Genomic DNA, 15,273 nt, shown 5'->3' with positions numbered 1-15,273 from the left:
TGTTAAACATAAATAAAAAAGTGATTACAGTACAACGATTTGCAACTTATATTTAATTGAATACACTACAAAGACAATATATTTAATGTTAGAACTGATAACCTTTGTTTTTAGCAAATAATCATTAACTTGGAATTTTATGGCTACATGTTCCCAAAAAAGAATTACTGTATCAAACAGGTGAACAATTTGGAAACAGATGGGTGCAATGCTTGGTTATAAAAGAATAGAATAAGTGCGTCAGAAGTAGTCAAACAGTTTAAAGACAAAGTTCCTCAACGTAGAATTGACACTATTTAGGCATTTTATCATCCATGGTCCATACATAATATCACCAAAAGGTTCAAAGGAACCTTGACTGTAATGACAAATTTGCTCCATATGATTTATTTGGTTGTCAGTAACATAACTATGAGATTAATTTTTCAAAAATCATTTCCAGTTCAATACATCTTGTAGAAACTCTTATTTGTATATATGCCTCCATTGTTTGCGCTGCTTTCTCTATCCCACTATGCCAACGCATCGTTTTGCTTTGAGAGAGCAGCGCCATTCAATGTCACGCAATTAATGGCGCGCGGCATATGTAGTATGCACAAATGGAGTTTCTACAAAATGTATTAAACTGGAAATGATTTTTTAAAAATTTATCTCATAGTTATGTAACGACCAAATAAATCATATGAAGCAAACTTGTCATTACAGTCAGGGTTCCTTTTAAGAGGATCTGGAGAAATCATTAAATGTAAGCAGCAACGCTGAAAACCAACATTGAATGCCCGTGACCCTCGATCCCTCAGGCGGCACTGCATCAAAAACCAACATCAATATGTAAAAGATATCACCACATGGGCTCAGGAACACTTCAGAAAAACGATGTTAGTAAATACAGTTCAGAGCTATACATCCGTAAATAAATGCAACTTAACACTGCCGGCTTCTCTGGGCCCGATCTCATCTAAGATGGACTGATGCAAAGTGGAAACATGTTTTGTGGTCTGATGAGTCCATACTTCAAATTGTTTTTGGAAATTGTGGATGTTGTGTTTTCCGGGCCAAAGAGGTAACGAACCATCTGGACTGTTATGGACGCAAAGTTCAAAAGCTAGCATCTGTGATGGTATGGGTCTGTGTTAGTGTCAGTGGCTGTGAATCTGTGAAGGCACCATTAATGCAAAGGTACATACAGGTTTTGGAGAAACCTATTCTGCCATGCAAGCAACGTCTTTTTCATTGACACCCCTCCTACTTATTTCACAAAGACAATACCAAACTACATTCTGCACTTGTTACAACAGCGTGGCCTGGTAGTAAAAGAGTGTGGGTACTAGACTGGCCTGCCTGCAGTCCAGACCTGTCTCACATTGACAGCACATTATGAAGTGCTATATACGACAACGGAGACCTTGGACTGTTGAACAGCTGAAGCTGTACATCAAGCAAAAATGCGAAACACACACATGTAAAAAAGCTCTTTTTACTGGGTGTTATTTGAACACTCGCAGTGAAGAAAAAACTGTGTTATTTCAGCGAGTCAAAGTAATTGACTCCAGGCTTATGAATCCAGGCTATTTTCTCCTGCAAGGCAGCTACGTTTTTTTCCCTGGATTTTAAGGACAACTCTAGGTCTGGATTACTCGGTTTTATGAATTATGGATAAAATTATACAGTTCTTGAATTATTTTGTTCATGAGTTAACGTAGAAAAAGCGTGTGAGACATAAAACAAAAAGTTTCCGGATTTTCATGACTAGTGTAATTTATGTTTATTATTTTCCTGTAAAACAAAAAAACAAAGTGGATATTTTGCCGTACCAGCAATTTGTATTTACCATGAGTCGTGCGGGAACTAGGCCTCCAAGAAAGAATTTTGCAGCAACGAACATGTACTATCTTGTGGCATACTTGTTAGTGTTGTTGCCCCCCAAGCGGTAGGTTCGAGTCTTACTTTCTCCATTCGGGTTGGAAAATAAAAACTTGTCAAGAAGTAACACACTAAAACTGTGAGAAATTAAGGCAATTAAAGAAATTAATATAACACTTCATGGTTAAAAGTAGCAAAATGTGAGAAATTAATGCCAAAAATGAAAGGAAATAACACTTTTAAGTGTTAAGAATCTACACTGATAGGTGAAAGTAGACAACACTTTAAAGTGTAAAAAGTTCACTTTTATGTGTCAAATAATAACACTGTGGGTGTTGAAATTTCACGCTACCAATGAGCTGCATTTTTACACTTTTCGAAGTATAAATTTAACTCTGAACTGGTGAGAACTATATAAACTCAGGGAACGTATTAAATTTAACACTATGGGAGTTAAATCTACACTTCCGATTTGTACTCTCATGTCCCAGAACTGCCGTCAAATCTATCTTTGTTTGACACGTCATTACTACTCACTGTTAAGTGATAATGGATATGCTTGAAAAATGTCAACAATTTAAAAACCAGCAAGATTTCCAGCATGTGTCATCAGGTCCTCTCAATGCGCACATGGGAATGTTGAAACAAATGTCAAAATATGCTACAAAAGCTACAATAACTAAAGCAGAAGTTATGTTACGACATGCAGCTAATCCCCTCCCATCTTGCTCGCAGTGATGGTTGATGGATATGATGAAAGCGAAACAAAAGTTTGGTCAAACTCAGTCAACGCACGTTGCTTTACAGAGACTATTCAAATGTCTGCACCTGTCCCTCCACCTTCTACTGATTGTGTGACGACAAACACACAACACAAGAATGAAACCGAGACAAAGGACACTACGATAGTGTTGCGAAGAGCCATGTAGCCTATATTCATGACCTTGTGTGTCAAGTGCTATGCATGGATACATAAAGTAGCCTACTGTATTACATGTATAGACATTGTCTTGCTGAAATAAGCAGAGACATCCATGAAAAAGACATGTTGCTCCAAAACCTGTATGTATCTTTCAGCATTATGGGTGCCTTCACAAATGTGCAAGTTACACATGCCATGTTTTTGAGCTTTGCTTTGCGCTGATAACAATGGTGATGCTCCTTTTCCCTGATAATAATAATAACAATAAAAAACAAACTGTCTCGTCAGACCGCAGCATACTTTTTGCCATCTTGCGTCTCTCCATCTCAGATGAGATTTCTGGGTGCTGTTGATGGCTTTCACATTGCAAGGTATCATTAGCTTGCATTTGTAGATGATCAACAAACTGTTAATTATTGTTTACTAGGGTTAGGGCTATCTTCATTTTCATTTTGTAAAATCATTTACGTACAGAGCCTGTGTTTCACCCAACTCAGCTATTGGGCTACTTGCACTGAAGAAGTACTGAAGTAAAAGTTAAAAAGAACAGACCCTGCAATGTCCCCAAGTACAAAAGTAAACAAAAGTTTCCCCTTACTTACATACTATTCAAACTGAAAAGAACAAGAAAAAATGTTACATGATGACGCTTTTTTCCACAAAGTAGAAAGGACATCGTCTTAGGCAATCAGAAAAATTGCCAAGTACACTACAGATACCTGAAAATCTACTTACAAAGTATTTGTAACTCATTACCCCACACCCACCACTGAATAAAATATATTTGAGAAAATGTCAAAGAACAATAAAATGATTATTAATACACAACACAAAAAGTTAGTTTGAGCCTGTGCAGGATCAGAATGGTACCACCCCTCCCCCACTTAGCAAGTAACACGTCAGCTGCTTTTCATAATTGGGATGATTTCAAAAGTTAAACTCAAACCACAGCTCTCTGTATGAGGGCTCTTCAATGAAACCGAGACTTTTAAAAAGCTTGTAGGAAACCATGTTGTCCTCCTCTATGTAGCAGAACACTGGGTAGCCCTGAGCTAAGAATCTCCGGGCCATGTTGCGGATCAGAGCTTTGGCGTAACCTTTCTTTCTGTGCTCAGGCAAAGTATACAACACGCCCAATGCCAAGTACTCATACACAAGAAGCCATGACACAGGCCGACCTTCATCATCAGTTATGCAGTACGTAGGGAAGTTGCTGATGAGGAATGCTATGTATTTGTATGCTTGTTCGGTTCCTCCAAACTTCCAAGTTTGATTCACCAAGTGGGCATGGGAAAGTTGCAGAGACGAAATCCTTGAGTCAAGATCACTGTACAAACAGAGTGGAATAATGAAAGTATGACTGAATCTTATAAATAATCAGTCTGAATCTATATCATTACTTGTGCCCACCTGTTGATTGCTGGTGTGACCAGATGGCTATGATCTGGCAGATGCAGAATACGGGTGAGTGCCACAGATTTGTAGCTGACTTCTCTGTTCAACGAAGCCTCTTGGAGAACAGAGCCGTGTGAAACGTCGCAGCCTGCAATAAAATCACACACAATATTTTTTATTTAGGTTTCTTTTTTTTTTTTTTCTGGGAGATCTCAGTATTGATCATTTGAAATGTCATCATCATTGTTCTCCCTTTTTTTTTTTTGTATGTGTGTTTGTGCGTGCGTGCGTGCGTGCGTGCGTGTGTGTGTGTGCGTGCGTGCGTGAGAAAGAAAAAAAAAATAAGAAGAATTCCCATACCGTTCACCTAAACCGAACACTCCAAAATCCAGCCAGAGTCGTGGGGCCGCCAGGAGACCCGAAGGGGGACCAAAGAAAAGAAAGAAAAGCGAAGCCCAGCACCGACCAGACACCACCCACCGGGCCACTAACCTTCACCAACCCCAGAGACAGGTTTATTTAGGTTTCTATTGACAGGCTGCTGCAGAATGTCTTTAACTGCCATTGACAGCTATAGACGTCAAAATTCATTTGAACTATTTCTTATTAGTTTAACATATTTTTCCATTTTTGTTAACAACAGTATGAAAACCTAGATTTTTTTTGTACATTTAGAACAGATATAAAATTTGTGATTAATCATGAGTTAACTAGTGAAGTCATGCGATTAATTACGATTACAAATTTTAATTGCCTGATGCCCCTAATTTTTAATAATATTTTCTTTTTCTTTTTAAATATTTTAGTTTTAATTTGTAATAATCTTTTTTTTTTTTTTTAATAAGGAAAAGATTATTAAAAATTAGGGGCGTCAGGGGATTAACATTTTTAATCGTAATTAATCGCATGACTTTACTAGTTAACTCACGATTAATTACAGATTTTATATCTGTTCTAATACAATTTAAAAAATCTAGGTTTTCATACTCTTGTTAACAAAAGTGGGGAAAAATGTTAAACTAATAGAAATAGTTCAAATGAATTTTTGACGTCTATAGCCGTCAATGGCAGTGATTGAGTTAAAGGGAGCGCCGGCATGTGAAACACAGGGACAAGTGCTTGTTGATGCATTACTATAAAAGTCCTTAACGTTTAATATGCAGTTTGATCTATGCAGGTGATAATTTGGACGCTGCTCTGAAACTAACTGCATCTGAAAGAACCATTGAATACCAACATGTTCAGTCGGGGCAACAAGCTACCGTATAGGTTTACAGCCTTCTCTCTTTGCTATTAGTGCTGGATATCGACTCTTATTTCCTGAATCGGTTCAATTTTGATTCACAAGAGTGAAGAGTCAATCCAATATTGTTTAATTACTGTACAGAATATCAATTCTTCTTAAACATCAAGGACATGAAAAAAACTCCACAAGAGGGCAGTAACTGGTTAAATTATTCAGATTATTAACGAAAGTAACACGTTATATTATTATCACTTATGTGTTACACAAACATTGACACCGGCAAGGATGAGATGGAAATATTTTCATAATTCTAATTGAATAATTGTAAATATAAATTGAAAAAGATTCTGAATTGCCTTAAAGTGCAATAAGTCAGGTCTTTCATAAATGTAAGAAAATACTTTTAAATTCACGTGAACAGTAAATTTCAAGAAAATAGTAAGATACACAAAAAAAAAGGTCTCTAAAAAATTTTTTTTTTAAATGAATTATTATAGGAAAAAGGTGTTAAAATATTCAATTTGTGGTTTTATGAATTAATATGAGGCAAAAGGAACATCGATTATTCAATTTTTTAAAACCCAGCCCTAGCTATGCATTTTTTAAACACTTCCCTGTTATCTTAACATGTTGGGACAAGTTTTCATGAGGGTTGGAGGGACGACTGAATGTGACATCCTGGGCTAGCTTTTGTTTGACATCTCCCTTCATTTGTGATTTACGTACGTTCATAAAGGAAATCAAATTGTGTTTTTAAACAAAGATGTTTTTACACAACAGTTTTTCCTTCATTGTAATAGCATTACCTCCAGCAATATAAGAGCTCCAATCAATTGCATCCTCTGTCATCAACATTTTTTTCAAAATGTGTTCATCCATGCAGTATATGGTCAACTCGGGTACAAAATTCAATTCTTTCTGGTATGTGAAACATGAAAAATGATACATTTTATGGCAATAAAAAAAACCTAATCAAATGATATATGACATACTCACCTCTGGGTTGGGTCGACAAATGATGACTTTAAAATCAGGCCATGTATCAACAACAACCTGTATAGGACTTGGTTCATTTCTGTTACAAGCATATACAAATCCATACACCTGCAAGGACAGTCAAACAGTCACATTGGTTGACAAATAAAATGTGATGCTCCAAGAAAACCAAAATGAAAATGTCAAAACTGCCTGCAGGCCAACCTGAAAACTCTTGGGCAAGTGCTGCAGCAGAACACCCTCGGCTGTCATTAGCTCATCATTTTGAAGGATCTTCATTTCTGGGCAGAAAAGATCCATTGAATGAATACTTAGCAAAAATATAAACGTTTTTACTCCCATTTTTTATGAAATAAACTCAAAGATCTAAAATTCCTTCCACATATACCAGTTATTTTCTTATATGAATGTAATAAAGTAAAATGTATTAAAAAAAATCTTTACAACAAATAAGGTTAGTGTTTACTGGCCTTTTTTTCAAGTATAAAGAGAAAAATCTCTTACCTCTGCCAAATCAATTATCAAATGTTGTTTCCTTGTGCTTGTATGTCACCACAAAACTCTTGACTGAAAAACAAAACAAAAAAAAACAATTGCATAATTGTCTGAGAAAGGAAACTTAAAACCTATCTACAAAACAGGATGAACGTGAAAGCACTATGGCATGTGAGGTTGACTTCAAATTACGCCATTAAAATCGACTTTTAAAAACAAAGTGCAAATTATTATTATAATTTTGTTCTAAAATGTGAATAATGGGGTAAAAGATTTATAACCCCCCCCCAACTAAAGTACAATAACAACCAATGACATTATCTTGAAATGGCTTCTTAAAGTTATGAAAAAGTCAAAATGGTTCCATATTCAATGTCCAAGAAACTTGGCCTACCTTAGATGATGTTTTTTATCGCAGAAAGGCAGCGTGTATGTCTGTGCATGTCATGAAACATTTTTCATGTCTGGAAGGTGGAGGAGGGGGATTCAAACCATGTTGAATAACAGGTTACAGCAATAAAACACAACTTTAGCCCAACCTGCCGCCTCTTGTGCCAATTTTCTTGCACAGATTGTATTGTGTATGGATAATCTACCTGATATACATAGATGACACCTTATGAAATTAATTTATGAAATCATTCGTCATTTAATGTTCACTATGCATTGATCGTAGAATATTTTGTTTGGTTATTTATGATGATTATTATGGTTATTTATTGTGAAAGCGTTATCTACAAAAAAAATTGAATATCCATCCATTTTCTTAACCGTTTAGTCCTTACAAGGGTCGCGGGAGGTGCTGGAGCCTATCCCAGCTGGCTTCGGGCAGTAGATGGTGTACACCTTGAACAAAGGTCAGACAATCGCAGGGCACACAGAGACGAACAACCATCCACACTCACAATCACACCTGTGGACAATTTGGAGTGCTCAAATAACCTGCCATACATGTCTTTGGAATGTGGGAGGAAACCGGAGTACCCGGAAGAAAACCCACGCAGGCACGGGAAGAACATGCAAGCTCCACCCAGGAAGGCCGAAGCTCGGATTCGATATCTCACGTAAATTGAATATCATGGAAGTTCATTTATTTCCACAATTCCATTCAAAAAATCAAAATTTCATAGATTATAGAATCAGGGCCCACAATGATGTCAAGTATTTATATATATGTATATTTTTTTTTTACATAATTTGGGTTTACAGCTCATGAAACCCACAAAAACAGGATTAAAATAAAATACTGTGAAGAAATGACCATGTATACTTCTCAGTGTTTTGCATGGGAAAAAAATGATGGATGGATTGTATTTTCAAAACGATATGTCAATCTTCAGTATAGTTGGTTGGGAATCTATTTGCCCAAATCACTGCCTCGATGCGCTCTGGCATTTCCTGCGGGTCCTGGAAGCCCACGTTTCTTTTCTTTGAGGCTTGCTGTCAGCTCTTTGTTTTTTAGGTCTAGTGGCCCTCATTTTTCTCTTGATAATACACTATTACAAGAGGAAAATGAGGGCCACAATACGGTCTTATCAGATGATGGGCGGTATTTTCATCCAGTCAAAGTCTGATTCCCCCTGCTCTCCCCCTCAGTACACACCACTTCTGGTAGGTAAATGTTGTGGTGCTTCATTTGTTGTGTTTTGGGGTTTTGTGTTTGCTATTACTATGTTTTTTTTTAACTTAGTTATTTGCTTTTGTTTTTGCACTTCAGGGCCACCATAATCTATAAAAGTTTGACTTTTTGAATGGAATTGTGGAAATAAATGAACTTTTCCATGATATTCTTTTTTCTTTTTTTAGGGGGTCTGTATATAATGTAAAGTTGATGATCAGCCTTAAACAAAATACACACTTATGTAGGTAAATTTACACAGGACAATAAATTCACCCATAGCAGAAAATGCACACGCTTGGGCGCTTTTAGATAAAGTATTTCTTGTATCGTAAACTGATTCCCACGGATCAAGTTTGGAAGATAATGAAGAACTGTTTTCTTTAGTTTGTCAAATGATCATGGCTCTTTTGTGTTTCCACAATATTGATTCCCAAGTTTACACGATGGGCATGTCATTAGTCAAAAAGCTTACATGAGAACGGGAGAATATAACCCTACATAACATGAGTGACTCACACAAGGATACATTTGTTATAAGTACTTTAATTTCAAAACACAACACTTTGTTGGTAAAAGGCTAATAAGCAAAAGAGTGCACATGTATGTGTTGTTAGCTTGTTTCATTAAAATGATTTCTTTTTAAATTTAAAGAAATTAATATGATTGTGAAATGTCTATTCTAAAACCAGAAACAATACTGCTACAGCATTATAAAATGTTGACTAAGGATACAGAAATTTTCCATACTGAAGAGGTGTTTGAAAGCTACACTGATGTATTCCCACGTGGTTCAATTGGAGAACTGCACAATGCCGGCTCCGTCATCATTAAGCTTCCCATCCATGGGCGGCTCCACACAGTGAATTTGCACTGGTAAGGCTGAGGAAATAGTTCGAAATCCATATTAAACATGTGCTGTATATGTGACATAATTCAGAAAAAGGTTAACACTATGTACCATACAAGACATGATATTGTTTAAAAATTTTAAGCAGGGTAAGCACATTTACGGTAATTATTATTATTTTTAAATATGGTGGAGGCATTAACCTTTTGTTTTTTATGTGCCACACATGAGGGGATCGTCAAGTATGTGCCACTCACTTTTACAGTTGTGTGTTGCATACCATTCAAGATGACAAACAACGAACACATCTCCACCAACATGAGTAATCCCTCTCAAACCTCAAATCTGATGTAGTACCAAAAAGGACCTGTTAGGGGCGGCAGGGTATCCAGACTGATGGAAAATACAAGGACTGCAAACAACTAATTGAGAATATGTATTTAAAAGTATTGGCAACAAATTTGCATGATCAATTTGTTGTGTTGCGCCATTATTACGTCACTGACCAATTACACATTGTATAATTTTCTATAATATCTTTATAAAATACACATAAACTTGCACTGTAGAAGAAGAAAAACTAAAGAAGCTAAGCTGTCTTGTCATCTTGATTGTGGTCAGTGACTTGGCTCATTTATTTTCGACTAGAGGCCCTGACCATTTTCCCGGCAGTGTCACGGTTGTGTCACGGAGCAGCGTGGTGTCTGTCGAGGTGAGGCGTAGAGGACCCGAAATGCAGGGAGGCAGGAGAACCACGGCAGGAGTGCGGGTTAGACAGTTGTACTTTATTTGTACAACTCAAACTCAAACTCAAACTCAAACTCAAACTCAAACTCAAACTCAAACTCAAACTCAAACTCAAACTCAAACTCAAACTCAAACTCAAACTCAAACTCAAACTCAAACTCAAACTCAAACTCAAACTGACAACATAAACTCCGGGTGTGACCGTAACAAATGGCAATGATCCCACAAGGACTGATCACCACCCGGGAACTAAATACCCACACAAATTAGGTTGATTAGTCACACCTGAGGCCAGGCACAAGTGGCTGAGAGCCCGGATTGGTCAGCCTGCGGAAGGGCAGGAATCCACTCAGGACCAATCAGGACCCTCAACCAAAACCCGATCCTCCCAGACATGACAGGCAGACTACAGGATTATTAGAAGATCTCAGCATGATCTTTAGGAGGCATCACAGAGGCCTTTGATCGCAAACTTGGTCCTGTAATCAGTATGCGCGTACATCGCTTTAGAAAGTAACAAAATGCAACTTCCTTTAAAAATAATAAAATCATAAATAAATAACATAATTACCATACTCGTGACAAAGTTATATCAGCAGGCATTTTGCGGTTGCTTACTTTTAATTCGAAATTACTAATGCAAATGGTCTGTTACTTGCAACCAGACCCCTACAAGTAGTGATGCAAAATGAAGCTTCATGAAGCACTTGTGATTTTTTTAAGTCCCCTAGATGGTGCTCTTGGTTGGAAGATGCAGTGGAAATTTAATACATTTCCATTGCACTAGCCTTTATATTTAAACCAAGAGCACCATCTAGGGGACTTAAAAAAAATCACAAGTGCTTCATGAAGCTTCATTTTGCCAACACTACCTTACAAGTACAAAACATTTGGTAACCGTGATCCTGACCAACTCCAGAAAAACTGTGCAGATCCAAACTAATGATGACAAATCCTACCTGATCCACGACTGTGGTGTCGCACTGTTCATCTGGAGGGTGCTTCCTGCAGTTAGTCTTCGCCATGTTAACAGTGATGACGTAATTGATGCCAGTGACTATCTAAAAAAAAAAAGACAAAAAAAACAACCATACTGTGTTATTTTTTTCCCTCCCACTGTCGTTTACATTGCACAAACATTACAATTGAACTGATATGTGCCGATTTGTTGTTATAATCTGAACGTCACTAACCTGTTTTTGAACGTTGACCACTCCTGTATGTACTCTGAGGAACATGTCGTTCGAACCCAAATTATGTTGCGTAACGGCGAAGTTCAGGGCTTCCTGCACGCCGTCTTCGTTGGGGTCCGCATCGCTGAATCCTCCGACAAGCCGGCCGACGCCTACGGCGCCAACTACCCCAAGAAATAGAAAGGCTGCCGCTACCCTCACAATCATAGCGCTCTTTATTTAATCGGACTCAAATCAACAACAAGGTTAGATAGACACCAGTCTCGCCACTGCTTCTCACGTTTTATATAAACAACCGCGTCACGTATGAGCCACGCGCTGTGATTGGCTCATTTCTGGCCCAATCAAATTCATTGAAAAAAAAGAAGTCATTGCTCTTTGGAATAATGGCTGGTAGCATTTTTGCCCCGGAGTAACCCCGTTTAGGTGTTTACGTCCAACGTTCGTATTCGGTCCATTTTAAACGGCTTGCATTCGGTCAGCATCAATATTTGGTGTTCATTTTTCAACAACTGTGAAAGTTCTGTGATTTTTACCTTTTCATTCAGTGTACTTGAGTGAATTCCAGAGGTGGGCGTTCACTTTACGACCAAAATGCAAAGCGTACATTCTTTGAAGTAAGTGAACTTCTACAGCGACCAGCTACTTAATTTGATTAATTGAGGAACAAACTAAAATGTGTTTTCACATGGCACAGAGACTCCTTCCTGAGTTTGGATGCTTTCCACAAGCAGATTGTGATCGGAACAGCGGTGGCAGCAGGAGTTGCCTTGCTGTACATCCAACACAGAAGATGTCACAACAAAGTTCAAACTATTCCTCTAGGCGAAGGGTGGTGGGGAGCAGGCGAAAAACCACAATCAGAAGATGACAAGATATATTCTTTTGAGGTGCAAACATCAGATGATGAAATCAAGGTGATGTATCATTTTTAAAATGTGAAGTTTGACAGACTGCAAAAATATGTGTAATCATGTACAAATTCCTCAGGAGCTTCAAGAGCGCCTCGACAAAACTCGTTACGCTGACCCTTTGGAAGATGCTGCCTTCGAGTATGGATTCAATTCAGCTTATCTTAAACAAGTGGTTTCCTATTGGAGACACGAGTTTGACTGGAACAAACAAGTGGCAGTCCTGAACATGTATCCACACTTCAAAACTAAAATTGAAGGTATTCATTTAATGTACCGGTACATAATAGAGAAGCGTATTAGAGTTTAGGGACCTACATTAAAAAGAAACTGACATTTAGTGATACGCCGATATGTTTTTTCAGGGCCGATGCCGAGTATTCTTAGTCAAGGAAGCCGATAACAGATATTTGAATCGGATATTCGTTTGTGGTAAAAGTGAAAATATTGACAACAAAATTTTAAGTCATAAAAACTTCCAACACTTCATTTGAATGCATTTTAGAACGTTTGTGAACCAGCTTTTCAGATTTGCAACGCAAAAGTTTTTTTTTTTTTCAGTCTCAGCGAATAGACATCTTTAAAAACTGTAACAAAAAGTGCAGGGAGCGTGTTGGCTAAGCAGCAATCTTACTAAGTTAAATAAAAATCTAAATAAATAAATAGTTCCCTACAGTTTAGCACAGTAAATCAAGTTTGACAACATTTCAATAAAGTTGAAATTTTAATAGTTTACTTATGACAAATTATCATTACTTTAAGTTAAAAAACAAAAGTGTTTCCAGTGTGAGCTGCCAGCGGAAACTTAACATCTCAAAATATTCCTTTTTTTTTTTTTATTGGCCATTGGTTTAAAAAAAAAAATAGTCGATGCCATTTAATCATCCTGGCTGATTAAACTAGTCTATCACTAGTCAAATTATGATAAAAGTTGTAAACTTAAAAGAAAAAAGTTGTCAAATATGGTAATGTCAAAATTCCCAACAAAATGTCAATACAACTAATTGTTTTCATAATTATTTCTGATCTGATTTTCAGTGTGGCACTAAAAAACGTGCATATCATTTCCCCGGTGCTACTTCTCAAACGTTCCTCCTCTTCAACAGGAATAGATGTGCACTTTATCCATGTGCGGCCAACTCCCAAAAAGAATCAAAAGGTCGTCCCGCTTATGATTGTTCATGGTTGGCCAGGCTCCTTCTTTGAATTCTACAAGATCCTGCCACTTCTCACAGAGAGCCACAATGATCTCGCTTTTGAGGTCATATGCCCGTCTATACCTGGATATGGTTTCTCTGAGGCCCCTCATAAACAAGGTAGTTCTCTCTAGTAGAAAGATGATTCACAACATGTGGGTAGTTAAGTTTTTTACTCTCTATCCTTCCATGTAGGTTTCGACTCTCTTGCTGCTGCCAGAATTTTCCTGAAGCTAATGGAGCGTTTAGGGTTCTTGCAGTTCTATTTGCAGGGAGGAGACTGGGGCTCTCTCATCACCATGAATATGGCACAGATGAAACCTCAGTAAGACAGTCTGCAAAATAAGCAGGAATTGAAAACTGGAATTGTCTCCACACTCTCTCATGGTAACAATATGGTGCCTCAGTGCGGATCAACGCTTGCATTGTGCAAAAGATGCTGATGCTGCAAATGCCTCAATAGGGCAAAGCACAGTTGTCAGTCATTTTAATTACATTGAGTCTCATTCACTAATAAGTGTGTAGAAATGTTGCTACTCTGCACACAAGTTTAGCATATACAAAAAAAACCATCTGAGTTTCAATATGATGTGCTTCTTGGCTATTGTTTTATCCTAAACAATCTTTTTTTTTTTTCTTCAATCTGTCATACAGGTGTGTGAAAGGTCTCCACTTAAATATGTTTATAGCGAAGAAAGGGTTTAAAGTGATGCTGTCTCTCCTGATTGGCCCTTATCTGCCCTTCTTGGTGGGCTTGACTCTGGAAGATGTCCGCCGCTTGTTCCCATTCTTTGAAAAGCACGTGTGGAACGTCTTGAGGGAATCAGGCTACTTGCACATTCAGGCTACCAAACCAGACACCGTAGGTAGGAACACAAACACTCATTAACATGCAGTACAATTGCGGTACGCGGAACGACGGTCCAAATAGTGATAACTAATAATTTAACAGGCTGTGGAGTGAATGACTCTCCTGTAGGCTTGGCTGCTTACATTCTGGAGAAGTTCTCCACCGCGACTAACATTGAGAACATACGCCTGGAGGACGGTGGGCTGGAAAGGTCTGAGAGTACATTTGAGCTTTTTCCATCAATCAGCAATGTTTATGGGATTACTCATAGCTGTTGTTTTGCACAGGAAATTTAGCCTGGATGATCTCCTAACAAATATCATGATCTACTGGACCACAGGCTCCATTGTCTCGTCCATGCGCTTCTACAAAGAGAACCTTAAGACTAATATTGACAACAGGATTGATTCAAAGTATGTTAATTGGATTCATAACTATACTTGAGGCCCTGTGATTTTGGAGTCAAATGATGAATGTAATATTTTGTTACAGGACAAGAATATTTGTGCCGACTGGATTGGCTGCCTTCCCTGGAGAAGTGATGCACTGCCCGAAATCGTGGGCCCATCTTAGATTTAATAACATTGTCTCATACACAATGATGCCTCAAGGTGGTCACTTTGCTGCCTTTGAGGAGCCTCAGCTGCTTGTCAGTGATATATTCCAGTTTGTTAGAAAGGTCGAACTTTGAAGAATGCGCATTTAGTCTGCATTCCTATTGCTCAAATATTTCACAACACCACAAAAATGATGCTCAATAAGTTTCGATCCATTATATAATTCTGAATTGTCACACAATTGTAAAATCAATAAAGACTTGACAAGATTTAACACTGTAAGTTCAAGTGCACAAAATCTGATTTCCTTGACTCTATAAAGTACATTTCAAGTGACACACATCCCATTCACCTGCACTTGTGAATTTCGGTATTGTAAATCCAAGCACCTGATTGGCCGCGTAACACGAACCCGGAAGTCAAACGCTTCAACG

At 37.8% G+C, this 15,273-nt stretch overlaps 3 protein-coding genes across 3 annotated transcripts; 1 reads left to right on the top strand and 2 right to left on the bottom strand.

Annotated features, from left to right (window-relative positions):
• Positions 1-36: 36 nt before the first annotated feature.
• Positions 37-8,916, bottom strand: LOC144061996 (glycine-N-acyltransferase-like protein 3). Its single transcript, XM_077582973.1, has 6 exons — positions 6,927-8,916; positions 6,627-6,703; positions 6,423-6,530; positions 6,233-6,344; positions 4,196-4,328; positions 37-4,112 (listed from the first exon to the last, which is right to left on the bottom strand). Exons 2-6 carry the CDS (start codon positions 6,699-6,701, stop codon positions 3,713-3,715), a joined length of 828 nt encoding a protein of 275 aa, XP_077439099.1. The 5' UTR covers positions 6,702-6,703; positions 6,927-8,916; the 3' UTR covers positions 37-3,712.
• A 145-nt stretch (positions 8,917-9,061) lies between these two features.
• cst3 (cystatin C (amyloid angiopathy and cerebral hemorrhage)) lies at positions 9,062-11,621 on the bottom strand. The gene is made up of 3 exons (XM_077582974.1): positions 11,326-11,621; positions 11,092-11,193; positions 9,062-9,417 (listed from the first exon to the last, which is right to left on the bottom strand). The coding sequence occupies exons 1-3, from the start codon at positions 11,530-11,532 to the stop codon at positions 9,304-9,306; spliced, it is 423 nt and encodes a 140-aa protein (XP_077439100.1). The 5' UTR covers positions 11,533-11,621; the 3' UTR covers positions 9,062-9,303.
• Positions 11,622-11,709: 88 nt separating this feature from the next.
• Positions 11,710-15,121, top strand: ephx5 (epoxide hydrolase 5). Its single transcript, XM_077582869.1, has 9 exons — positions 11,710-11,942; positions 12,023-12,242; positions 12,316-12,496; positions 13,343-13,552; positions 13,628-13,757; positions 14,087-14,298; positions 14,385-14,493; positions 14,570-14,695; positions 14,775-15,121. Exons 1-9 carry the CDS (start codon positions 11,920-11,922, stop codon positions 14,971-14,973), a joined length of 1,410 nt encoding a protein of 469 aa, XP_077438995.1. The 5' UTR covers positions 11,710-11,919; the 3' UTR covers positions 14,974-15,121.
• The last annotated feature ends 152 nt before the right edge of the window (positions 15,122-15,273 follow it).

Source organism: Vanacampus margaritifer, chromosome 12, assembly GCF_051991255.1.
Source record: "Vanacampus margaritifer isolate UIUO_Vmar chromosome 12, RoL_Vmar_1.0, whole genome shotgun sequence".
In the NCBI taxonomy this organism is placed as follows: domain Eukaryota; kingdom Metazoa; phylum Chordata; class Actinopteri; order Syngnathiformes; family Syngnathidae; genus Vanacampus; species Vanacampus margaritifer.
The sequence above is the reverse complement of the archived record's forward strand: the minus strand, read 5'-3'. Positions and strand labels throughout refer to the sequence as shown.

What these genes read in the sequence shown, in the direction of transcription:
- LOC144061996 (XM_077582973.1), bottom strand. Translation starts at nt 6,701, where the DNA reads ATGAAGATCCTTCAAAATGATGAGCTAATGACAGCCGAGGGTGTTCTG. An exon ending in ACTTGCCCAAGAGTTTTCAG is followed by an intron (nt 6,531 to 6,626) that starts GTTGGCCTGCAG and finishes CTGTCCTTGCAG; the next exon opens with GTGTATGGATTTGTATATGC. An exon ending in GAGCTCTTATATTGCTGGAG is followed by an intron (nt 4,329 to 6,232) that starts GTAATGCTATTA and finishes ATTTTATTGCAG; the next exon opens with GCTGCGACGTTTCACACGGC.
- ephx5 (XM_077582869.1), top strand. Translation starts at nt 11,920, where the DNA reads ATGCAAAGCGTACATTCTTTGAA. An exon ending in TGAGGCCCCTCATAAACAAG is followed by an intron (nt 13,553 to 13,627) that starts GTAGTTCTCTCT and finishes CCTTCCATGTAG; the next exon opens with GTTTCGACTCTCTTGCTGCT. An exon ending in ATGGCACAGATGAAACCTCA is followed by an intron (nt 13,758 to 14,086) that starts GTAAGACAGTCT and finishes TCTGTCATACAG; the next exon opens with GTGTGTGAAAGGTCTCCACT.
- cst3 (XM_077582974.1), bottom strand. Translation starts at nt 11,532, where the DNA reads ATGATTGTGAGGGTAGCGGCAGCCTTTCTATTTCTTGGGGTAGTTGGC. An exon ending in TGGTCAACGTTCAAAAACAG is followed by an intron (nt 11,194 to 11,325) that starts GTTAGTGACGTT and finishes TTTTTTTTTTAG; the next exon opens with ATAGTCACTGGCATCAATTA. An exon ending in ACACCACAGTCGTGGATCAG is followed by an intron (nt 9,418 to 11,091) that starts GTAGGATTTGTC and finishes CTATTTCCTCAG; the next exon opens with CCTTACCAGTGCAAATTCAC.